Source organism: Myotis brandtii, unplaced genomic scaffold (assembly GCF_000412655.1).
Source record: "Myotis brandtii unplaced genomic scaffold, ASM41265v1 scaffold38, whole genome shotgun sequence".
In the NCBI taxonomy this organism is placed as follows: domain Eukaryota; kingdom Metazoa; phylum Chordata; class Mammalia; order Chiroptera; family Vespertilionidae; genus Myotis; species Myotis brandtii.
This window is the reverse complement of record NW_005364596.1, coordinates 1,348,571-1,375,260: the sequence shown is the minus strand read 5'-3', so window position 1 is coordinate 1,375,260 and position 26,690 is coordinate 1,348,571. Positions and strand designations below refer to the sequence as shown.

The following is a 26,690-nucleotide window of genomic DNA, read 5'->3' as shown; positions in this document are numbered from 1 at the left end:
CATGGGGTCATTGACTCCTGAAGGTCCAGAGTTCCCTTTCCACTATCTTTGTCCCATAAGCCTTCAGTCTGTCTCCAAATTCAGAGCAGGAACCCGTGCTGGTGAGGGCAGCTGGCAGTGCTGGCCTGAGAGAGGACTAGGATTTCTTGTTCATCTGGGTGCCAGCGTCATCAACGTGTTAACTAGGTCTGAGGAGCCTTTGCCCCAAGGCCTGCAGAAGGCAGTTCATTTCTTTGCTCACTGACCTATGTGGGGCCACTCCCCTAGACCCAGAGAGATGAAGGGCCTGTTGTGAACTAGTCTGTGTCCGCCACCACTTCGATCGCAGCCTGCTTTTGTGTAACTGACCTCTAAGCCATGGAGGCCCGGGTTCCTGGAGTCACTAATGAAACTCCTCACTATGCCCCAAACATCCTGGGCTCCTTTGTCATTCCTGGAGATCCCCTCCCAATCCCCGGTGGAGAAGTCAGAGGTTCCCCTGGGTTGCCTGTGACCTGTTTGCTGCTTGGGGGTTGTATTCCTTAGAAATGGTGTTTGATTTCCTACCCACTTTCCTCTTGCCGAACTGCACCCAAAATAAATGCCGTAGGTTTTGACATGCGAAAGTTTAGCTGTTCAAACATGCACGCCCTGCCGACATTCAAATCCCCATACGTACCACAGGATAGTCTTTGACAGGCCTGAAGAAACACGACTTACTTATCGTTTCCAGCGGTGGTAGAGAATAATGACTATTTCACCAGCCTAATTCCGTCTTTCATTTTCTTTTAGATCACAATACATTTCATGTCGACAAATACTCAGCCCAGGCTCTGGTTTACATAAAAATGATGATGACAGTGTAGGGAAAATGAATGGTGTTTTGAGGGAAGTGGAATTAGAATCAGTTACATACATACAATGAAGATTGTAACGTCTTGACATAGGACAACCCAGGCCAAGGCAGGCAAGAACACTGGATTGGGACGGTGGTATCTGGGTCCTAATTCCAGCTCCACCAACTAGCAGTGGGATTTGGGGAAACATTAAATTTCTTCATCTGAACTAGATCGATGATTTCCAAATTCACCAAGATGTAAGAATCACCTGGAGTGTCTACTCACAAAATAGATTCTTAGCCTTCAGCCTAGCCCCACTGAACTAGACTCTCAAGGGAAGGGGATCTTCAAAAGACACACACACACACACACACACACACACACACACAGTACCCTGTGGGACTCTTCTAAAGAAACGATTTGGGGAAACACTAGATTAGGTAATAACTAGGATCTTCCAGTTCTAAGAGACTATGATACAGCCTGGATGCCATAATTCACAGTGAATAGGAAAAATCTGAGGGTAAAATTTGTCAATTCATACTTAGTATTTTATAAATATTCTTTTCTTTTTTAATTAAATCTTTATTGTTCAGGTTACATTTGTTCCTCTTTTTTTCCCCCCCATAACTCCCCTCCTCCCAGTTCCCACCCCACCCTCCGCCCTCACTCCCCACCCACTGTCCTCATCCATAGGTGCACGATTTTTGTCCAGTTTCTTCCCGCATCTCCCATTCCCCTTTCCCCCCCAAGAATAGTCAGTCCATTCCCTTTCTATGTCCCTGATTCATTATAATCACCAGTTCATTCTGTAAATCAGATTATTTATTCACTTGATTCTTAGATTCACTTGTTGATAGATGCATGTTTGTTGTTCACAATTTGTATCTTTACCTTTTTCTTCTTCCTCTTCTTAAAGGATACCTTTCAGCATTTCGTATAATACTGGTTTAGTGGTGATGAACTCCTTTAGCTTTTCCTTATCTGTGAAGCTCTTTATCTGACCTTCAATTCTGAATGATAGCTTTGCTGGATAAAGTATTCTTGGTTGTAGGTTCTTGGTATTCAGCACTTTGAATATTTCTTGCCATTCCCTTCTGGCCTGCCAAGTTTCTGTTGAGAAATCAGCTGACAGTCGTATGGGTATTCCCTTGTAGGTAATTGAGTCTCTTTCTCTTGCTGCTTTTAAGATTCTCTCTTTGTCTTTTGCTCTTGGCATTTTAATTATGATGTGTCTTGGTGTGGTCCTCTTTGGATTCCTTTTGTTTGGGGTTCTCTGCGCTTCTTGGACCTGTAAGTCCATTTCTTTCACCAGGTGGGGGAAGTTTTCTGCCATTATTTCTTCAAATAGGTTTTCAATATCTTGCTGTCTCTCATCTTCTGGCACCCCTATTATTCTGATGTTGGTACGCTTGAAGCTGTCCCAGAGGCTCCTTACACTATCTTCGTATTTTCGGATTCTTTTTTCATTTTGCTTTTCCGGTTGGGTGTTTTTTGCTTCTTCGCATTTCAAATCTTTGACTTGATTCTTGCGCTCCTCTGGTCTGCTATTGGGTGTCTGTATAATATTCTTTATTTCAGTCCGTGTATGCTTAATTTCTAGTTGGTTCTTTATCATAGCATCGAGGGTCTCATTAGTTTTCGTGACTCTCTCCTCAAGTTTATTGACAGCTTCTAGCACATTTTTGCAAGCCCTCAAAATTGCGATTTTTAGCTCTATATCCTCCATTTCTGTCATGTTTTTTTGTCTCCGCATTTTTTATGCTTTCTTGGTGCACCCCCTAGTGGTCTTTGTGCGCAGTCTTGTTCTAGTTGAGCCTTGATTGTTGTAGTTAATACTAGAGGGATTTGACCACCAGGCCGACTGGCTGTGTGAATCAGCTGTGTCTGCCGCGGAAAACTTCTGTCCTCTGGGGAGGTGCTAATCTAGCCTTTGCCTGAGGTGATCCGGCAAATGGCTCTGCGCAGGGCTTGGGCGGGGCGGGCTCAACAGGGCGGGCGGAGGGAGCCGTTATGGTGCCCTCAGTCCTGTTCCCAGAGGCTCTGCTTCTCAGAACCCCCGGAACCGCTGCAAACCTCGGAGGGAAAGCTGCCTTCCAACTGATGCCAGACACTCCCGCTTCTCCCGTTTGGGTCCGAGTCCCCAGCGATTCGCCCGTATCTGGAGCTCAGAGTCTGAGACTCCCCCCTGACCGAAAACGACAACCGCGCTCTCAGCCACCAGCCCGCTTTGCGCGCGCACCTCCGCACCTGAGTTTTTTCCACACTGCGCCTCCTCTGAGCCTCGGTGTGCTGTTATTTTTCCTTCTAGTTGAAGAGTCTCTCCTCAGCCAGCCTTCCTGTGGTTCTGGGTGATGTCCGTTCCGTCTTTTAGTTGTATTTTTGAAGTGGTTGTTTGCGGCAGCAGTCTCCCGTGTTTACCTATGCCGCCATCTTGGTCTCTCCAATCTTGTCCTATAAATATTCTTTGTTTTTTGAAATCTTACTGATGTTAATGCTGTGGTTTGTGCCTTATGGATCTAAGTATTCTTCAGATTTCTCTTTTCTCTTTTGGTTATTGGCAGTCAAATCTTGCCTGTCTAGCTCATGGTGTTTTATTAAAGATAAATGAGATCAGGAGGTGAAAGCATATTGTTATTATTATTATTGCTGTTAGTAACATAACTACCATAGGCTAGATTGTGCTTTTATGAATTTGATAGATCCGCTAGTATCTGTGGTAAAAGCCCAGACAAATTAATAAAACACACATATTTCTTAATTAATTAATTAAAAAATCTAAGTGCCTATTATGTTCAAAGAAAGCATTATGCCAAGTTCTTACTAAAATGTTTAGAGTACCTTTCCTTTCTCTTTTATTTTTAACCTGGAAGTCTCCCATTTAGTTATACTTTTAAATGAATAAAATGTTTTCTTGATCTCATCAATGTAACAATGTATTAGGAAATTAATACATTGGGGACATTTATTTAGTTTATAGAGAATACATGATGCACATTTCAAAGAGAGGACTCCACAGCAGTCTGCGGCCCACAAATGAGCTCTTGCTTTAGCGTGCCTTTTCCTGTTGTCTTCCTTTCTCCATGACGCATCGCCATAGGAGAGATGAGCTATGCCACCATTCTAGTCCACAGGTTCAAAGCTGAACCGTGGGAATAAGCAATGATGAATCACACTTGTGTAGTGCTCCACAATTAATGAAATATTTCCACATCATAATGTTACTTCTTTCCCCAATAACCCTCTGATACAGGCGCTGAGGTCCCGTGAGATGTCCAGAGAAGCTGACGGAGCCAGGACTGGAAACCAGGCCTGCTGGCTCTCGATCCAATGGCCTTTGCATTTCTCCTATGATTTCTTTGATTCTACAGCTCGAGTGGCCATGAAGCCTGGGCTCCCCTACGCATCTGTGTGGAGAGAGATACAGGCAGAGTGATTTGAGCTAATTCTCTTAGACACTTTGCCAGCACTATTTCAAACTCTAATGATCTTACACTTCTTCCTTCTTCTTGTGTCTCTATTCTGACATATCCTCTAAAGCAGAATTAATGTTTTCTGAGTAAAATGTCATTAACTCATCATCTTGTTTAATCTTTGGAACAAGCAGTACATATATCGTGTCATGTGCATGTATTACAGTCTAATGTGAAAACAGAATGGAGTAAGTCCAGCAGGGAAGCAAGAATATGTTAGCATCGTCTCCAATCCCCACTCGTCCCAGTGGTTGCATAGTTACCTAAAGGCCTAGAGTGGCAGGAGCCTCCCCACCCTCAGACGGAAGAGACCAAGGAGACTGACCTGGCTGCAGGGGAGGAAATGGTCCCCCGGCAGCATCTTGACCATCAAAGGCAGCTTTCCTTGGAGTCAGCCAGTAATTTAGGCTGAGGTTTCCAAAGAGAGGTATCAGGCTCTCAAGCAGGTGTTGCGTACTTGGGAGTCAGCGTGGGCAGGTAGCCATCACCTGAAATATTACAGGGCCCCGGGTATAAGATTAGGGAAGGTGCAAGGCCCTGCAGGGATCAAGAGATCCAGTGAGGCACACCACCCAGATTTAGCAAATAAAAACATAGGGCACCCAGTTAAATTTGAGTTCCAGGCAAATAGTAAATAAGTATTTAGTGTATGTCCCACTCAGTGTATATGCAATTCAAATTTAACTGAGCATCCTGGGTTTTATGTGGCGACGCCAACAGAAACAAATATGCCAGCGCTTTCACAGGACAGCATTTCAGTTTTTTCCTGCTTCCACTTAACACCTCTAGTTTTCACCACCTTCTTCCATGTCATTACCCTGAAGCTCTGTTCACATGTAAGACTGGGGTGGGAGGCATTTAGAAAATGATAATATCTATAATACTATTTCCAATTTATAGAATTAAAATTTACATTCATATAGACCTTTTGCCCAGCAGAGGCAAAACAGTAGGTTGTTTCTTTTTTAACATAAAATGTCATTTTATATATAAGAGAAGAAAGTGCTTTTCTCTTCAAATAGTTCTTTTTTCATAATTTGGCAATGTTTATTATTTAGAATCAATTTGTGGAGAAGATAACTTGCAAAATCAAAATTAATTGTGAATATATATATATATATATAATATATATATATTGCTTTATATATTCTTATTTAAAATATAGAACCTGGAATAAAAAATTAATAACACTTGTGTTAGTTCATGGGGAAGTATTTTGTCTACATCAATAAAATATTACTGAAAATACACAGTTTGGTTTCTTTCTTCCCACTCAGGTCCTGCACCCTTCTTAATTTTCTCTCATGGAAATAGCATCTTTAGGATTGACCTGGAAGGAACCAATCATGAGAAATTGGTGACAGATGCTGGTGTATCAGTGATCATGGACTTTCATTACAATAAAGAAAGAATCTATTGGCTAGATCCAGAAAGACAACTTTTGCAGAGAGTTTTTCTGAATGGGACAAGGCAAGAGGTAAAGTACCAATTCCTAAGGTACCGAGGGGCTTTTGTATAGGCTGACAAACATGATATAGTTAATTAGTAACATATAGATAATGAAAATCACATTACAGTTCATATGTGTGCCTGACATTTGTAGGTATTTATTTACTATGCATCTGGCATGTTATTGAACAAGCCCATGAAATTCAGAAGCCCCCCAAAGTAGAAAGCAAGGATGTCAATGTAATTTTGAAAATATGTCAGTTTATTAAGTCAGAACACCATCTTATGGTTAAAACATATTATTTACATGACTATCTTTTACTCCCATGCTTCTCAACTGGGGACAATTTTGCCCCTCAGGGGATATTTGCCAATGTCTGGAAACATTTCTGGTGTCACAACTGGATTGGGGAGGAGGGAGGATGTGCTACTGGCATCTAGTGGGCAGAGGCCAGGGATGCTGCTAAACATCCTACAACATGCAGGGCAGTCCCCACAACCAAGAACTATCCAGCCCCAAACATCCATCGTGTTGAGATTGAGAAACCCTGTTTCATTGTCTAAAATCTTTGTTGAGGGTTTTGGCACCTGATATCTAGGAAGAAAAACTTTTTTTTTTTTTTAATTCTCAAGGTGTTTGCACGCTGAAAAAATAAAGCAGATAGATATAAAGTATTTTGCTTCAAGTACTCACTAAAGATCTTTAATCTTTCCTTTTAACTGGTAGAACCCTTACATGAGTCCCAGGAGGAATGTCCTCTCTCTTCCTGGGAGATAGATTACAGAGAGTGTGTGACTAGAGAAACCTTAAGCATTTATTCCCAGCACAAAGTGCCCACTGTTTTGTGTGGTTTTTTTTTAAACCAAACCTTCTCTCTCCAATTATTCTTAAAAGCTTCAATTAGTTGCTAATCTGTTTTATCACATCTTTAATACTTGCTAATCTCACTTTTAACAAGGATGGCTACTCATTCTCCAGCCATCTGTAGAATTGTTTCAAAATCTTAAATCTAAGAATCTGGAGAATTTCCTGTCACAGAATAGGAAAGAAGTTAAACAGTTGTGAATTTTTGTCAAGTCATTAGGAACGAATTGGCTTTGATGCCTAAAATCCACTATTGTGTTCCCTCCTTTGGGTTAAAACATTGTTTATAAAAGACATCTGTTAAAATGTAAACAATTTACCTGGATGAGCTATATATTAATCTATTAGCAATTGGTTCAATGGTTGGACCAAATTATTCTGTTTGAGATATAGGAATAGGACAGGCTCATGAGAATGTTAGATCCTTGCCCACATGTGATCAGTGAGGTCAGGTCAGTAGCTGGAAATCAGGATTGGTGGGAATATTTACACCATGGAAATCTGCAACCTTCTCCCCACCGCCTACCCTCCACCCCCCAAGGAGACCAGTTTACCCCGCACACTGGAATGAGGAGATAATAGAGGTTTTTGTTGGGCTGTTTTTTAAATGACAGAGCAGAGAACACTGCCCAGGAGACAAGAAGAGAAGCCTTGCCCTTTAGTTCATGGGGTCAGAGGGCAAGGGCACTGGGGATTGCAGAAAGGGAGGGGCCTGATGGAGGAGGAGGGGCCAGAAGAAAAGTGGGGCCCTAATGAGAAATTCCTCTATTTTAGAGCTCTGTGCGCAGATTCCAAGGGAATCCTGCCAGAGTTTGGTAAAGCTTGGACTTGAATTCAAGTGAGAATCTGGAAAGTTCCATTAGCAAGTGGAATCGAGTAAACTGTCCTTAAGGTAGCATTGAAATTTCACTGTTACTGCAGTTATAGAAACTGTGCCCAGAAGTATGCAGATGGTGGGTTAACTGCTGCATCAAAACAACGGCATTGTGGCTGTGATTATTTTATCATTAAAGTAATTTGGGAATGCAAAAAATGACAAGTACTCAAAAGAACAGGCTCTTCTACAGAAAATAAAAACAACTTTGTTGAGAATGGAGGATTATTCATAACAATTTTGAAATTTGATTTTTACAGAGAGTATGCACTATAGAGAAAAATGTCTCAGGAATGGCAATAAATTGGATAAAAGAAGAACTAATTTGGTCAAATCAACAGGAAGGAATCATTACAGTCACAGATATGGAAGGAAACAATCCCCGTGTTCTCTTAAGCACCTTAAAATACCCTGCAAACGTAGCAGTCGATCCAGTAGAAAGGTAAATTCTGCTGTTTTTCAGACACTGAGATATATTTCAAAGTCTGGTGAAAATTCATAGAATCACAGCATTTGGACTCAAAGGGACCTTGTCATTGAGACCATGGCCCTCTTTTGTGATACAGAATCACCCTTTCCAATAGGCCGCTTGCTGGATTTGAACCACAGCGACTCCCTCTACAAATAGCACTCCTGACGACCATGGCTTCCTGCCGTAGAAGCATAAATCTCCTCCAGCTTAAAATCCCATGGGAAGTTCAAGGACTGCTGTTGAATTCAATTTTCTTTCAAAATAGTCAAGTTTGTCCTGTGCAGACACCCGGGGACCGTGCACACACTGAGAGAGTTGACCATTTAAGTGACCTTACATTCAATTATGTGTCTAATTCATGTGTTCGCCCCCAGGTTTATATTTTGGTCTTCAGAGGTGGCCGGCAGCCTTCACAGAGCAGATCTCAAAGGTGTGGAAGGGAAGATTCTGTTCGAGACGTCAGAGAAAATAACAGCTATGTCACTGGATGTGCTTGATAAACGGCTCTTTTGGATTCAGTACCACAGTGAAGGGAGCAATTCTCGCGTTTGTTCCTGTGATTATGATGGAGGTTCTGTCCATTTCAGCAAACATCTTGCACAGTAAGTTTTGCTTCTGGTGTGAAATGGAACAATTGCCATTTGAAATTTGTGTGATATTAATTTTACTTTTGCCAGTTAAGCCGATACTATGGTGGGTTAGCACAGATTTTGGAGTCTTGAATTCAAGTTTCAGATTTACCATTTATTAGACAAGTCACTCTGGGCAGGTATGTGACTTCTCTCACCCTCAGTCTCCTTTAATATGGGGATAATAATAGTACTTATTTCTTGGGGATATTGTGAAAGTTAAGTAAAGAAATAAAAATAAATAACAGAGTATTTGGCACATAATAAGTTTTCACATGTTGGTTACAGTTATTCTTTTTGGAATTTTTATGGCATGCAGTTATAAAGTTATACATGTTTGATTTGTTATCTTGCCAGTAACTGACTTCCCAGCTTTTGGAAAGAGGCAGAAATGAGTCATGTGTGAAATGGACAAAACCAGAAGTCCAATCCTACCCTGTTCCTATTTTCTTCCCTATTTTCTATCCATCACGCTTCCGTGCTGATTTGCAAAAGAATGAGACAATGAATCTGGAGCTAGAAATTATACCCCATTAATTCAGAGTATGACTACATATATAAAATTTTAAGCTCAATACCTGTTTCTAAATCTAAAAAAAAAAAAAATAATCAAAAAGGTAGGTGATTAAAATTCAGACAATAAATTGAAAGGAAGTGAAACTTTAATAAGGCCAAGAACAAATGTTTTTTTCTGTTGTGTTTTAGGCACAATTTGTTTGCAATGTCCCTTTTTGGAGACCGTATCTTCTACTCAACATGGAGAAAGAAGACGATTTGGATAGCCAACAAACACACTGGGAGGGATATGGTTAGGATTAACCTCAACTCATCACTTGCACCACCTGGTGGAATTAAAGTAGTACACCCACTTGTACAGCCCAAGGCAGAGCCTGATGCTGTGACGTCTGGTGAGTCATCTCTGATCTTCAACAAGGGCTGGTATTTAGTTACTCCCTATCCAGACACTAAGGGTTTATCCTTGATTTCTCCCACTGCTTCACCCCCAATTTCCCATCTACCTCCAAGACCTTCCCACCACTTCTCTTCTCCACTGCCATTGTCATGGTCCAGACAACCAGCACTTCTGGCCCACAGTCGTAGCCACTCAGCTCATCTTTCTATTTTTCTCTCGTGTCTTTAAATAGTTCATCTGATCCATTTGCTTAAAATCCTTCAAAAGCTTCCCTTTTCATTTAGATTGAACTGTAACGATTTAACAGGCCTGTCACTGTTTGACCACCCTGATCTAGCACGGTCTTTCCTCCTCCCCTGTCTGGGATCCAACACAGGTCTTTCCAGTTTCTCAGAATGCCCGGCTCCTTCATGCCTTTACACATGTGCAGTCACTCTTCACTCCGCCTAGAATTCTCTTCAGTTAAATGTCTGTGATCAGTCTGTGAGGTTAGTGTTTTTTCTCCCATCAACGAACACTTGAGCCCTTCAGAGTCCTTCAAGATTACGCAGCTTCCTTGATGAGGAGTTTAAATAGGATAATTGAAAGCATGAATTGAAAAAGAAAATCTATAATGATTCATTACAAAACGGCTTTAAACAACGTGGCAAATAATAGAATTTGGTTGGGAGGCCACTGTCAGCTGCAGAGTTACAGGCAAACCTGGAATCTAGAAGGCAATGGGCAGCGGCGATCTTGGCTCCAGTCACTGACCAAAGAATGTAACCACACGTGCTCCAAGTGCTGAGGACTTTTGATTTCAAGAGCACTGTGACGCTGGCCATGATGAAATAGGCTTATTAATTGTTCTTGTGTCTTGTGGAGCGGGAATGCTTCACCTGGGATTTAGAGTCTCTGAGTCTCTTGATAGTATGTGTTAGATGAAATATGCAATTGTCCCCTAGGGATATGGTAGATAACTTTTATCAGATTCTCAAAGCGCCAGATATCCTTCACGTTTACAAACACTGCCCTAGAGGATGGCTAGTTCCTCCTGGATAACAGTCTTACAGCTGCAGCTCCTCTGCCGAGGGGGCCGTGGTAATACTTGGGTTGCAAGGCACTTTGTAGTGAGGCTACTTCAACACGGAGGTAACCGATAAAAATCATGTACCCTGGTTGATGTTATTTTTGTTATGAAATGTAAGTATTTATAGTATACACATCAGAATATCAATAAATTTCATGCAAAATGCCTAAACTACCACTTATCAAAACCTTCTACAAAACACTAGCTCTATGGGATTTAATGAAAGTATTTGGGGGAAAAACATTTCAGAGTCAAATCATTTAGACAGACTGGGTTAAAGAAAGTTAAACGGGTTGGTTTTTTTCTCAAGTGGTTTCTCAGAACCACTCACATGGTTAAGCGCATTGTTAATCTCTAAGGGTGATACAAATTTAGAGATTTCCTCCTTTATTTCCTGTGCAGCAGCCCACTTGACTACCAACATATTTCTAGCTCAGACCTCTTTCTTAAGATCTAAACCTTTTTATTTTTTGAAAGACCAAGGCATGGCGAAAGTCAAGCTACAAAGGTCCACAGCAGAGCTAAGCTGCAGAGAAAAGTGATGAAAAACATTGGGGATTTATTCAGAATATACAGAAGAGAGCAGCCCGGTGAGGACTGTTGTCTGACTAGGATAAGGGTGCGGCTCCCAAAGCCAAAGTCACGGGTGTCTCAAGGAAGCCTCGTTTGTGGGTTTAAACAAGGCCCGGGCTTGTGAATGTGTATTGGCTTGTTAGCAAAGAGCTCCATGCAGCCGACCGCTGAGCCAAGTCTCCACGGTCCAGCCACAGTTTCACTGTCAGGCGGGTTTTCTCAGGATCCTGACCAGTGTCCTGAGTGTGGTCACTCAGGTCCCTCCTCGGGGCCTTGCCTGCTGGCCCACTGCCCCCTCCCAGCCCAGGTCCTGCAGTGGACACGTCGTCTGTACACATTCAGGCTCAGCGAACATCGAGGCCCAGATGTCTGGCTGCCTTCTCAGCATTTCTACTTGAATTTCTTGCAAGTGCTTTAGGCGCAAAGGACATAACTGACCTACTGGCTCTCGCGTCCCTTCTCCCCAGCTCCTCTCCGTCCAGTGCCCGGACTCAGTGAGTGACAGCTCACCTCCTTCTCCCAAGGCAGACATGTAGGAGCTCCCTTTCCTCCCTCTTTCCCACTCCCACCCATGAAATCAATCTGCACGTCCTAAGAATTCTACCACTTACAACCCAAGCGCTGGTCCTCTCTGGGCAGCCATCTCAGTGTCCCCTAAACTTGTACCCCGCCTCCCTTTTCTATCCTGCAGCGAGCGTAACCCTTTAAGAAAGAGAACCCAGTTATGTCATCCCTTGGTTGAAACCAGTTGACAACCCTCAAATGCCAACAGTGAAAGTCCAGTCTCTATTTCGCTTGCTTGCAGGGTCCTCTGCTCGTTTCTCAGCTTCCCCTCTCACATTGTCTGACCTGCTCTGTGCTGCACCGTCCTCCCAGATTTCATGTCCTCCTACAGGCAGGCCTGCTCTGTCCTGCCAGCCTTCGTGCCGGCTCAGGAACGCTCTCAGAGAACACCTTTCCCGGCACACGGCACTTGATCATACTTTGCCATAACTGTCTCCCTTCCTAAACCCCTTCAGTCCTATGAGGACAGGGACTACAACGCTCCAGGTACTCCCAGTGCCCGGAGGACATTTAGTAATAGTTGGAATAAAACTAAATGTAAAAACACCATTTGGCACTCGCCCCTAAACAATATCAAAAGGAAGAAGTTCTAAAGATATTTACTATCTAAGCACGTGTTGCCTTCCTTCATGCTGTAAGCTCCGCCTCTCTTTGGTACATTCAAAATAAATCCCTGATGTTTTAATCGGTTTTCTCTGCAACAGCTTAACTCTGTAGCAGATCTTTGCAGTTTCATTCTCATTATATTTCAGTCTTTTTCTTTTTTTAAAAAAAAAAATTGGTCTATATCTCAAGAAAGAAATCTGGACTAGAAGTGGTAGATAATGGGAGTCACATGATGCATAGAAAATGAAACAGAAAAGCACCCCAGGTTCTATCACCCTTAGATAATAGAAATAGCCATAATTATTGAGTATACACAGAATTATCCACTCTGGGCTTTCCCTATATTATCTCATCTAATCTTCACGAAAGCTTTATGAATTAGGTGTGATTATTAGTATCATTTTATAGATTAAAAACTGAGGTTCAGTGATGTTACTATAGCTTGTTCAAGGTCACACTCTGGTGGGATTGGGATTGGAACCCATGTGGAGTGACACCTCCTCAACTCCCTCTGATGTTATATACCATTTTATAGATTTTGCCTTATTTATTTTGGGAAAGCTTGTAATTTGACATATTGTCTATCTATGGTCTTTTTTGTGGTTAAATGTTTCAGTTTGCATGGAAGGCAGGGCCAAATCTCATTTCTTTCTAAAAAAAATGTTTTTTTTTCCCATTTCAGGAACTCAGAAAAATCTCTGACTCTAACTTTCTATCTCTCTCTTACACACACACACACACACACACACACACTTCTCCCCTGGTTGTTGGAAAACAGACACAGAATTGAACCACACTTTCGTTGTCAGGATTAAATTGATTAGGCAACAGTGCTCTCCTGGCTGCCTCGACCAACACCCATACTAGTTGGTGTATGAATCTCAGAGACAGTGTGAAAACTTTTTTGTATACAATCTGAATACAGTACATTATTTTAAACTGAACCTCTGGGGATGTTGTAGCTAGTTTTACTGCTCACAGAAGTAATTTTTTTAAAGGTGCTAATACTTTTGCTTTCTCCTGTATTCCTTTAAATGTAGATTCCAGTTTTAAGTCCTTGAGAGAGTTTCAAAAACAAATCCTTTGGAAAATGAAGGGTATCTATCATCAACAGAGTGCAAATTACTTCACATTCATTTCATGCACAAAATATCGCTGAATTTCCTTAATTCTGAGAGTTCATGAAGGAGAATTTCCTCCACCTGGAAGTGTACCTGCTTAGGGAAGAGATTAGTGTAGCTAAAACTACCGGTGAGACGCTGATTCATCTTGATTATGTTATTGCTGGAGTGTCTACTGTAAACTGTGGGTTATTTGGAAACCTTTAGAAAAGAATCATCCTAGATAAGTGAGTATTTTTTCCACATATTTTTAAAATAGTTTTATTTTGGTAAAATACATATAACATAAAATTTACCATCTTAGCTATTTTAAGTGTACAGTTCGGTGGCATCAAGTACACTCACATTGTTATACAATCATCACTACCACCCATCCCCATAACTTTTCATCTTGTAAAACTGAAACTCTATATCCATTAAACTATAACATCTCCAAGCTCCTGGCAACCACCTTTCTACTGTCTGTCTCTATGATTTTGACTACTGTAACTGCCTCTAGTGGAATTATGCAGTATTTATCTTTTGTAACTGGCTTATTTATTTAGCCTAATGTCCTCAAGGTTCAACTATGTGATAGCCTATGTCAGAAGTTTCTTCCACTTCAAGGCTGAATGATAGCCCATTTTAAGCATGTTCCACAGTTCGCTTATTCATGTATCTGTTGATGAACACTTGGGTTGCTTCCATGTTTAGCTATTGTGAATAATGTTCCTGTGAACACGGGCATGCAGCGGCTGGTTCTGGTTCTGTTGGTGATGTTCCAGATTCATCAGCAGTTCAGGTGTTGCCAGCCTGGTCCATCCATGTAAGACCCTGTTTTTAATTCTTTTGATCCAGTGCATTTTTGGATCAGATGACAATTCTGTTTTTAATTTTAAAATAAATTTCTATGCTGTTTCCCACAGTGGTTGTGCCATTTTACATCCCCACCAGCAGTGCACAGGATTCCAGTTTCTTCTGTTTTCATATAATTCTAAATGATCACTCCAAACATCCAAATTTCTTTTATTTTTCATAGAAATCTTAGCAAAATATGGATTGCTATATCCTTCCAACATAGTTAGAGATAGTTACTGACATTGTCTTCATGACAATGAAGGGTCACGTTTACAAAGAGACACCACTGGGGCAAGCAGAGGACTGGTTTGAGGTAAAGCTGGGTTTTTAAATACAGGTTTGCCCTAACACCAAATGGCTGCCACTTGAAACACAGTGGTCGGAATGGCTCTTTATCATTTTCCTGTCTTCTTTCTCGCTGTCGGCTCTCACTGCTTGCAGGTCCTCACATGCCTGGCTGTGACCTCACTTTATCTTCTAATCCGGGGCTTTTTCTTACCATTTGTTTATTGAGGAAACCAGATCATTTGTTTTGTAGAATTGTTCACATTCTGGATTTTGCAGATTGTACCCCTATGGTGTCATTTAACATGATTCTGTATTTCTTTGAACAGATAGTTTAGGCTTAGAAGCCTGTTCAGATTCAGGTTTCTTGCAAGAATACCTAATAGGTGGTACTGTAGGCAGTGCTGTATGCCTCCTACCGACCACAGCAGCGGGCATGCAGTGGCTGGTTCTTGTTCTTTTGTGATGTTTAAGATTCATCAGCAGTTCTGGTGTTGCCAACCTGGTCCATCCATTATCAAGTTTCCCATCAGCCTTTTGAGCAATCAGGCTTTAGAAGCTATTGTTTATCATTGCCTAGAGCCATTTTTTGGTTGGTGGTTCAAAGTGAGGACATTCAAGTCTATCATCGTTTATGCGTTTATTCACATCAGCAGTATGATTTCTCTGAGAAGGATCTTTTATAGGAAAGGAAAATTAAATGCTTGATTATTTCCCTAATGTATCTGTTTTCAGAATAAGGGTTAGTAGGCTAGCCTCCAAAAGTGATCTTTTTTAAAAGCATCTTTATAAACTCATGGATTTAAAAAATATTTGACGTGTTTTTATTTATTGCAATTACTATCATTTGGGCACTCAAACTGTACCATCTTTCTCTAGGAGGAGCCCTGATTTGAGGCTTCTAATCTTCATGGGAGAGATGACCAATAGGTTCATCTAGAGAACCTGCTCTCTCCCAGTAACTGCCCCGGGAGGTCTGAAAGCTGGGCTGAGGCTCTGTCTGGGCTCAGCGAGAAAGACCACTGGAATCATGTAGCCACTTCTGCTGCCAGGGAATGTAGTGATTGTTGGGGTTGTAACAATGGGAGTGAAGGGCGCACACTTTGTATTTTTATTTCCATGCTATGGGCTGGCCAAACTTGTCAGAAATGGGTCTAAAATATAAATGACTGAGTGAACCTGAGGGGCTCTTTTGAGAGTAAAAAGCATGTATTTTTAACTGCTTGGAGTCTGTTGATTTGTTTACTTTCTGATGTTTAGAGGAGTTTAGATGATGAAAGATACCAAGTAGATGAATTCTGGCTGAGTGGGGGGACACGCAGGAGGCAACCAATCAATGATTCTCTTTATGATTGATGTTTCTATCTCTCCCTCTCCACTCCTCTCTGAAATAAAAAAAAATATATTATGATGAACCTGAGGTAGAAAAAAGGTGTGACAGTAGGAAAAGAGCAGGATAAGGAATCCCATGTCCCTTGTTCAGAACTGGGCCAGAGTAAAATCTGCAGATTCACTTGGCTGTAGCAAAGCTCCTGAGAGCCTGCGTGTTAGCCAGGTAGATGCCGAAGGAACAGTTGGTGGTGGACATTAAACTCCATGATTAGGAGCTTTAATTCGATCTCAAAGGTAATTAAGCCTCAATGCTGGGCCCTGGGAAGGGGTATTATCTGAGGTCATCAGCAGCATTCTGAGTGCTAGCTTTGGCCTAATTTGAAGCTAAAGAACCGCAGAAGATTAAGGTGATTAAACCAAAATATAGCCCTCAATCCTCTATGTTTTGCTACTTCTTAAAATGACCTTTTAAGGTGTTTAGTGTCTGAATTCAGGTCACACCATCAGCACATTCAGAGGAAAATAATGATTGCTTTTTTGCCTATGCTCATCTTTGAAGAGTAATGTGTATTATTAGTAAGATCCTCCGTCACTGAAGCAAGCAAGCCTCATGTTCGCTTCAAGCTGCCTGGCTGCCGGCCGCCATCTTGGCTGGCAGTTAATTTGCATATCGCCCTGATTAGCCAATGGGAAGGGTAGTGGGGAGACACCAATTTGCATGTTTCTCTTTTATTAGTGTAGATATATATATATATGACAATGGTGATGATGGTGATAAGAACACACAGAAGGGCAGGTGAGAGGTGGTAGAAAATTAGCAACAACAACAATAAAAATCTAGATGAAGGAAAGAGCATTTCCTTTACCCTAGACACTAATTATTTTTATTAGTCAATTTGAATCTCCATTAACATATTTTAAGCAGTAATCAAGGTTTGAGAATCTTTAGAGGTATACATTTAGAGGAATGTACCGCAAACATCTGATTCTGTATAGGATCATAAAAATATTTTTTTAAGTGCGAGATCTCAGAGAATATCTATCTCAACACTTGAATTTCATGGCTTAGGAAACGGAGGTAAACAGCAACAAAAAAGTGATTCAATGTAAAAGGCAGAACCAAGATAGAACTCTGTCTTCCTAATTCTTAATCCAGTGGTCATCTATCATATGGGATTTGGAAAGATTTTTATAAGGAATAATTATAGGAATCTTAATTGTTCAATTTTTTTTTGTTACCTCAAGAAAGCATAGCACTTTGGTGCCATTAGAAGGCCAAATCAGACCTTTCTGGATTTTTGTTGTTCACTTGAAAACTTTATAAAAATTGAAGTAAAAAAAATTACATGCTATTTTGTTGTTAGTCCTCACCTGAGGATATTTTTTCCATTGCTTTTTCTGAGAGAGTGAGGAAATTGAAGTAAAAAAAATTACATGCTATTTTGTTGTTGTTAGTCCTCACCTGAGGATACTTTTTCCATTGCTTTTTCTGTGAGAGTGAGAGAGGGGGGTGGGGGGAGAGAAAGGAAGAGAGAGAGAGAAAGAGAGAGAGAGGAGAGACATCAATGTGAGAGAGCCACATCAACTGGTTGCCTCCCATACTCACTCCTGGGGCAGGGATTGAACCTGAAACCCAGGTAGGAGCTGAACCTGAGACCCTTTGATGCACAGGCGGACACTCTAACCAGTGAGCAACACTAGCTAGGGCAATTACATGCCTTTTTTTTCTTAAATAAATTTGCAGTGGGTGTATTTTGTCTCCAACAAATTTACAAGTTTACTAGTATAATTTTAGTCATTTACTTTACATTTTTGGGTCATATTATTTTTAAGTTTGCTTAGTTAAAATTTTGATATGTGAAACATGTAGGAACATGAAAAACAATGTAACTATACATTCGTAATTGGCACAAAAATGAACAAAAAATAAAAATTTTGGAATGAATATAAAAATATTATTCAGTGTAATCTTAACTGACTTAGTAGGTCTTATTGCAACAGTATTGAGTAATTGACAAAATTGTGCATTTAATTCTGTACAGAGATTCAACTAAACGAGTTTAAAATAAGTAAGGAAATAACACAGACAAGGTAAAAGGAGGTATTTGCAACTGAGATGAAGGAGAGATGTTTCATTAGCACATCATTAGGTTGCTGTTTCTCAGAGTGTGGCGTGAAGACTCCCGGCTTCAGAATCACCCTGATCCTGTGAAAAATGCAGATTCCTGAGCCATTTCCTTGATTTAGCAAATCAGAATCTCCCAAGTGCGACATGCTCTTCAGGTGGGACAATGCACGCTAGGGACATTTTCAAGGGGCAAGAATATGTCTCTACTGTGTCATGCTGGTGTTGGTCAAGAAAAGTGTTTCATAATTTAACACAGAAGGAAACAGGTAGAGTCAGAGAGAGAGGAAACATTTACAAGTAGATAAACAGAGAGCCACATGGAGCATGGTCTCAGCCCCTTGCACTGCTGTGCTCAGGTTCTCTCTGGCCAGTTTCTTGTGCCCTTCGCAGCAAGGCTGTTTTCAGCAGTCCTGCCCTTAGGTCTTTGGCTCTCCCCATGATTCACAGGGTCTCGTTGACCTCAGCCATGTCATGACTCAGGGTCCATGACCCCCATTTTCTCCCCTTGAGGTCACCTCCTACCAGAGCTCTGGCCTCATATCTAACTGCATCCTGGGGTCGGCCTTCACACTCAGCTGATCTCAGTATTTTCTAGAGCATTTTGCAAAGGTGTTGTCATTGTAAAAATTGGCAAAGAATAGGAAGGGACACAACTGGAGCAGAGATGTACATGTGACTAGTTTGGCCCTTGATTCGGGCTCTGATAATTAAAGGTACCACGCTGGCCATTTATTGTTCATTATATTTGGCTAATTCAACCCAAGCATCTACCTCACCGAGCAGATTTTACTATTTACACTGGGTTATTTTGTAAAACATGGAATGCAATAAACTCAGAAAATTGGGGCTAGACATACTACATGGGTATTTATTAAATCTGAAAAATGTTCTTGAAACAGTGATCCTAAAGACAACTAACTATATAGATCTGACAGATAAATATTACACTTAAGAACAGATGTTCTGTAAGAGATATTTCATTTACAGAATTTTTGTTTATGTATTTGATTATTTTTTTTTACAAAGGTAAATCAGAATGAAAAAAGCCAAGTTGTGTTTAGTGTTAGTCACCCCAGGAATGACATCTCCAGCTAATTCGAACGCCCTGAGCTTTTGCAGGAGGGATACAATTAGGAAACTGAATGGGCTTGGGAAAGCTGCGAATCCTGCCAAAGCCGTCCCACCCTAGAGCGGTGCCACCACCATGGAAGACAACCCCCTGCTGATGCCACAGGGAGATTAGATTTAAGAACCATGAAGGAATCAGGCATTGCCCCCTGTCAAAACACACCCCCATGTCAAATAAACCATCTTCTCTTTTAGATCAGAAACTCTGCAAACTGAGGAAAGGTAACTGCAGAGGCAGCGTGTGTGGGCAAGCCCCTAAGTCCTATCTGTGCACGTGTGCGGAGGGCTACGCCTTAAGCCAGGACGGGAAGCACTGTGAAGGTAATGCGCGGTGGCTGTCGGGGCTCTGACAGGCACCTGCTCTTCAGTGGGCCATGCAGAGCCTCGATGTGAAATCAGTTTTACTCCCCCCTCCCTTCCCCAGAGAAGCAATTTTATTTTCCCCTGTTTTTAAAGCCTTCGTAATACTTCCAGGTCTTCTTTATAGCTTGTGATCCTAGATCGAATGCTTTCAGAGGCTCCGCAGGGGTTGACCGTAGGCAGGCGTTCTCTGAGGGGACTCCATGGAACCCCGTGGGTTTGGCTGTGTGCAAAATATCAGTATTTTCAAATATTTTAGGGAAGTAGTTCCATAGCTATCATAAGACGCTCAAAGGGTGTGTGACCCCACATCTCCTCCCCTGAAGGTCTAGCGGGAAAGGGAATCTGGAGGAACTGTGTAGCCCGCTGGTCAGCTAGGGCTCCTCCTAGATGAGACTCCGGGCCAAGTTTAGCGAACCCAGGAGGAATACTGGGGCGCTCCAGTGAGCTGCTGCTGAAAACACTCCGATGGCTGCAGCGCATACGCAGTGGAGGTAGCTGGGGTGAGACATTAGGTAAACGTGACACCCACTAGTTAAGGATACGCCCCTGCTTACCTGGGGTGAGTCAGAGGGAGGCATCTCATAGAACGGGGACCTGGAGGCTGGGTGTCGCTGAGGGATGCTGCTGAGAGTCGGCCCACCCTCAGGGGAGGGCTCCTGTCAGCTTTGAGAGGCTGCAGAGCAGAGCAGGCATGTCCTGTCCTTGTCAAGAACTTTCAACAGTCCCGCCTTAAGTGGCTTTAAGTTGCTGTATCTTTTCAGAGAAAATAGTATGATTTCCCCCCCAGGGTAATTCTATGAACATCTGTATATGAAAGTGCAAACTCTGACAGAATAACAAGGACTTTCATGATAATTGAACTGACTTCGTTCACCCTTTACTACAGTAGCAAAAGCAGTCTTTCCACGGTCAGGAACAGCAGATACAAGTGTGAAATGCTCTATTTTGGGCTGACTTGTGAGGGATACTACAATTTATTTTCAAAAATAACCATCTGTGTTTTGCTGTTGTCCTTGTGTAGATGTCAATGAATGTGCCCTTTGGAATCACGGCTGTACTCTTGGGTGTGAAAATACCCCCGGATCCTATTATTGCACATGCCCTGTAGGATTTGTTCTGCTTCCTGATGGGAAACGGTGTCACCGTAAGTCACAAATACTTACTTTGCTATTTCCTTCATATTCACTGATGTTTGGGAGGTAGCTATGGACTGGGTTGATGGTCCTAGATCAGCTGTAAGCTTCAGAATTACCTTGGAGTTTTATTTTATTTTGTTTTAAAACATAAATGACTGGATTCTATTCCAGACTTGTGGAATATATATATACATATATATATATTTTCCAAATTTATCCATATTTTATAATATTCATTATATGTATATTACTAAAAGACAAGCATATAAAATCATGATATATTATTATATCTAAAAAACTAGCTGTAAATCTCTAATATCATCTAATATTCAGTCAGTTTTCAGGTATAACCACAATACCATTACTACACCTAAAAATTAATAATTCCATAATAATATTAAATATCTAGTCAGTTTTCAAATTATCTTAAAAAATTTTTTGCACAGTTGTTTGGTTTGAAGAAGTATCCAGACAAGGGTAGTAATACTGTTGTGTTAGGTTGATACAACTCTATATTATCCTACAGATTCTCTCTCTTCTTTTTCCCCCTTGCAAATATTTATTAAAGAACCATTTTTTCCCCTTCAGAGTCTCTCACGTTTTGGATTTTACTGATGGCACTTCTGTGATTTCCCTTTTCTTCTACAAACTTATAGATAGATGTAAAGGCTTGATCAGACTCGGCTTTGACATTTTTGGCAAGAATACTTCATAGGTGTGGTTATATTTCCATCAGGAGACACATTACAAATGTCCCCTATAGTCTTTCTTTCTCTTTGTCTTTCTTTCATTCTTTTTTAGAAACAAGCTCTGGCCTGTTTTACTAAAGAACAATTTTGCATGATGCACTGTTCACTAGTCTGTCTGGCATGCTTCTAATGATAGAGAGTCACCTGGGTCAACGGTAGCCAGTGTGTATGTTCTGAGGTATTTTTCACATGCAGTTCCCAATTCAATATTATTAGTAGCATTTCTATTTTTAAAAAATTAAACTTATTAGAGTGACATTGGTTAATAAAAGTATATAGGATTCTGGTGTACAGTTCTCCAGTTCGATATTATTGGCACTGCCGTGATGGACCCGGGTTTTGGCCAACACGGTGCAGAACTCTGTCTCAGATCCCCACAGCACTGGGCCGCTGTTGACGAGGATGGCCAGTTCCCTCTTGCCCCGTCTGATAACTCAGAGCGGGTTGTGCCCACAGAACTTACTTTTCACTGTTTATAATGAGCTGGAGCCGAGAGGTGACTCCAAGGACTTTTTGTCTTCTTTTCAGCCATCGTCCTTCTTCCTTTGGTGCAGGACCCCCACCAACCAAACACACCTGGAAGCGGCCAAGGCGGCTGAGGGGCTAGAAAAGGGCCAGTGGACTTTCGGGGGAGGGTTGTAGCAGCCATTGCCAATCACTTCCTAGATTCATTATTCCACCAAGTGTTTCAAATGGCGATGTCTAGTTCTAGTAGTTACTTTAAAAAAATATATATTTTATTGTTTTTTTACAGAGAGGAAGGGAGAGGGATAGAGAGTTAGAAACATCGATGAGAGAGAAACATCGATCAGCTGCCCCTACACACCTCCTACTGGGGATGTGCCAGCAACCAAGGTACATGCCCTTGACTGGAATCGAACCTGGGACCCTTCAGTCCCCAGGCCGACGCTCTATCCACTGAGCCAAACCAGTTAGGGCTCTAGTAGTTACTTTTAATTATTAATTGGAATATCTGTATGAAGAAAACTTTCATTAACTATTTGATTACTTTAAGATACAATTTGTACAGTTAAGATAGGCTAAATATTGATTGGAACATCTTTCACATGCTCAATGATTTAAAATACCTTTATCTTAAAAAATACCTTTATGTGTACTTGAGTCTTTTATAAAACAAGCTTTCTATCTGGTTCTACTATTCTTTCTGTCTTTTCCCATACTTATTACCCACTATCTTAATTATTGTTCCTTCATGGTACATTTTGATATTTGTTAAGCGCCTCTCATTCTGTCCCTACACCTAACCACAGTCATACAATGTTTTTAGTTTTCCCTTCACATAAATTTGTTTTCCAGATGAACTTGAGAATCATTCGCCCACATTCCATTTTAAATATTTTTGAATTTTGATGACCAATAACTTTAAAAATATCATTTGACTTAAAAGAAAGTTAGAGGAAACTGGAGTCATTTTCCAAAGTCAGATGTTTTTCTTTATATATTCTTTGGATTTGAAATTTTTCTTTTCTTTTTGTTCCTTCATTACCACAGTAATTCATAAATGTTTGATTTCTATTTAACTTACTCTTTTCAGGATAGCATTTTTTACTAGCAAGCAATTTTACTGAATTTCCACAAATGTGATTTAACACTAATCTTGACCTTATTCTTTATTAATTAGAATTAATTTCCTGTCCAAGCAATGCATCTGAATGCAGCCATGACTGTGTTCTGACTTCGGATGGTCCCATATGTTTCTGTCCTGAAGGCTCAGTGCTTGAGCCAGATGGAAAAACATGCAGTGGTAAGTTTATTAACTTTTTGTTTGTTTGAAACAAACAAGGTGTGTTTCTTCCAAAAGGAAGAAAGACTATATATATATATAATTTGCATCTTATTGGCAAAGAAGAATAGATTTTCCAACATTACGCACTGAAAGACATTTATACCATGGCTTAGTGTAGATTTAAATGATATTTTTAGTTTTTGGTTTTGATTTTTAGATAGCAGAGTGTTATACCATGGCTTAGTGTAGATTTAAATGATATTTTTGGTTTTGATTTTTAGATAGCAGAGTATAGTGGTTATGAAGGGGTCTGAAATTAGATAGCCCTGAGTTAGCATTACCAGTTACTAGCAGTGTTATTTTGGACTAGTTACTTGCTCTCTCTTGGTCTCAGTTTCCTCATCTGTAGAGGTTAACAATACCTCCCTTCTGGATTTGTAGCCAGGATTAAGCAGATGATGGATGAAAAGTACTTAGCCTGTTCCTTGCACCTATAAATACCCCTCTATGTTTATTTCATAGACCTAAGCATATAGAGGGATGGATGAAACTCAAAATTAGCAGAAGACTTATGTGTGGCTTTTTTTTTAAATAAAGAAAACAAAAGCAGTCAAGAGGCCAAAAATGTGAGAGAGAAAAAAATATATTTCTCACTAGGAAGAGTTAGACCAGTTGCCAAACTCATCAAAATGTATTTCGGCCCTGGCCAGTGTGGCTCAGTTGGTTGAACATTGTCTATGCACCAGGAAGTCACAGGTTTGATTTCCAGTCAGGGCACATGCCCAGGCTTGATCCCCAGTGGGGGCTGTGTGGGAGGCAGCCAATCGATGTTTCTCTCTCATCGATGTTTCTATCACTCTCTCCCTCCCCCTCCTCTCTCTGATATCAATAAAAACATATTTTAAAAAAATGTATTTTGTATTCCACCAACTGCCAATGCACATGGTCTTGAACTCAGTAATAGAACACCAGGACAAGGGCCATTGAGATGTGAAGGGTAAACACTCAAGATGTTAGGTTACAAGAAGTCGAGTATGGTGACATTTTGCTTCTAATCTCTGCAAAATAAACTTGATTGCAACAGCATAAATGATTGTGGAAATGGTTTAAAAAATCTATATATACCTGGCTCAACTCAATATTTTGATAAAAAAGTGTTATATTTTTGAATGACAGCATCATTACCAAGCAATTGTCTTTTGTAGGCTGCTCATCACCTGATAATGGTGGATGTAGCCAACTCTGCCTCGCTCTCAGCCCAGTATCCTGGGAATGTGGCTGCCTTCCTGGGTATGACCTTCAACTGGACAAAAAAAGCTGTGTAGCGTCAGGTTAGTGCTGTGGGTGTTTGAAAGTGTGTCTCTGCAAAAGTATGTGAAAAAAACATTTCATTTATAAAGACAGAGCATTAAAGGTCTGATTTTTTATTTTTGGAGATGGAAAACAAATTATATTATAAATGTAAGTAATGTAAGTAATAATCATATAAATAATAGTGTTTTTGAGGAATATTTAGAAGTTAATTAGTATTCAGCAAAGATTTGCTATAACATCAAGCGTGGTATTCCAGTATATGTGAAAGTCATGACCAGAATAGATTTAAACACTTTATAGTTAAAAAGAATTGAATAAATATTTGTCGATTGATTTGATTTTTAACTCTCCAATGAATGTAATAATAATAATACTTCGACAAATTCAGGTTTTTTAATGTCAAAATTCAATATGAAGTTGTATGCTTTGACTATTATTTTATCTGCTGATGTTACATCTCCTGTGTCCTTCAACAGCCTTGGAAATCCTAGATATATACTAAATTGATTTAATCTCTCCTGAGATTCATCATGCTTGCAATCTGGGATTGCCTTAGCCCAATACTCTTAACTTGCCAGGGTCTTTGTTAATCTAGCACAACCTGAGCTCTGAAAATTAACAAAGGTCTTGTTATTAACTCAAATAATCATGCTTCCATTCTAGAAGTGCTCAGGCCAGAGGAGGGTATTTATTCAGATCTGAATTAATACAATATGCTAATTTTAATATGTTTCAGTATGCGTGAGTCAGGGAGATTACAGCACTAACACTTGTACCATTTAGTTATGGTGTTGGTTATTTAATGCTGGCTCTTTCTCTAAGTAATTTGCATTTTAAAAGCAGGCCCCTAGACAGGGACGAATCCAGTGATGAAATTCTGGCAATATGTCACCTCATGGAAAAGGAACTCTTCTTGCCTGTCTTAACCTACACACACTGGTGGGAAGTTAAGAAAACAAGTACTGCAGAAGTTAAGGAAGAGGGCGAAGGAAAGGGAAGAGTCAGAAGTGCCTCTTGGCTTTCAAGGCGTATTTTAAATGGAGCCATATTTGAATTTGGTTATCAGGACCACAACCGTTTTTGCTGTTTGCCAATTCCCAAGATATTCGACACATGCATTTTGATGGAACTGATTATGGAACCCTACTCAGCCAGCAGATGGGAGCGGTTTTCGCTCTAGACCATGACCCTGTGGAAAATAAGGTAATGTTTTATCACTTGAACAGATGTGGCTGTCCTTTAAGGACAGAGTAGAGAATTTAATCTTAATAGATGACCTGGGCTACTTGACAATCCTCTTCCAAGTTCAGAATCATTAGGCACGGAAAAATGTAAATATATACATTGAAGCATCATTTGAGAAATGTTAAGGATTTTCTATTATCAGAACCCTGGTTCTTGATGTGATTCAGCTATTTTATTAGAGATGATTGAGCAAGATCTTAAGTTTAGTTTTGTTTCTGGAGCCTAACACAGTGCCATACACATAGGAAAAACCCATAAGTAGGTTTGTGATCATTTGCTGGTAGTGGGAGAAGTGAGAGGTTGGGGTTGTACTTAGGAGGGATGGGTTAGTAATTTGCAGTTAATGTATGTCATTGAGAGAGGGAATTTAATGACCTATCAACCATGGAAATCAGGAAATGGAAGTTTATGGTTCATGTGGGAATGGCTGTCTAACTCATGAAATGATTTACATAATGATCAATTTTTACATGAAGTTTTTGTATATAACTTAGAATTTCTATGTTATCAATCTAATCATTTGTTCATTTGATCTTTGTTAGTTGTCTTTGTGCTAAGTTAGAATGTGCTTGAAATATGTTACAGTGTCTTTGGGGATTATCACCCATACTTAGAAGTTTATATAGTTACTAGGGGCCCGGTGCACAAAAATTTGGGCACTTGGGGGGGGGGGTTAGGGAAGGGGGGGTCCCCCAGCCCGGCCTATGCCCTCTCACAGTCTGGGTCCCCTCGGGAGATAACGACCTGCTGTCTTAGGCCTACTCCCGGGTGGCAGAGGGCACGCCCAATCCCTAGGTGCAGCCCCTGGTCAGGCTCAGAGCAGGGCCGATTGGGGAGTTGGGGCGCCGCCCCCCGCCATGCACAGAGCAGGGCGGATCGGGAGGTTGCGATGCCACCCTCAGTCACGCTCAGGGTAGGGCCGATTGGGGGGTTGGGGCACCGCCCCCTGTCACACTCAAGGCAGGGTCGATGGGGAGGTTGCAGCGCCACCCCCTGTCAC

General features: G+C 40.9%; 1 protein-coding gene across 1 annotated transcript in view; it reads left to right on the top strand.

Annotated features, from left to right (window-relative positions):
• Positions 1–26,690, top strand: part of EGF (epidermal growth factor) — a 72,622-nt gene that overhangs the window by 17,248 nt on the left and 28,684 nt on the right. The window contains exons 2-10 of the mRNA XM_014544719.1: positions 5,545–5,768; positions 7,740–7,921; positions 8,326–8,553; positions 9,286–9,488; positions 19,332–19,457; positions 20,521–20,643; positions 23,027–23,149; positions 24,337–24,462; positions 25,512–25,648. Of these exons, the coding sequence (XP_014400205.1) occupies positions 5,545–5,768; positions 7,740–7,921; positions 8,326–8,553; positions 9,286–9,488; positions 19,332–19,457; positions 20,521–20,643; positions 23,027–23,149; positions 24,337–24,462; positions 25,512–25,648 (1,472 nt within the window). The remainder of the gene's footprint in view (positions 1–5,544; positions 5,769–7,739; positions 7,922–8,325; positions 8,554–9,285; positions 9,489–19,331; positions 19,458–20,520; positions 20,644–23,026; positions 23,150–24,336; positions 24,463–25,511; positions 25,649–26,690) is intronic.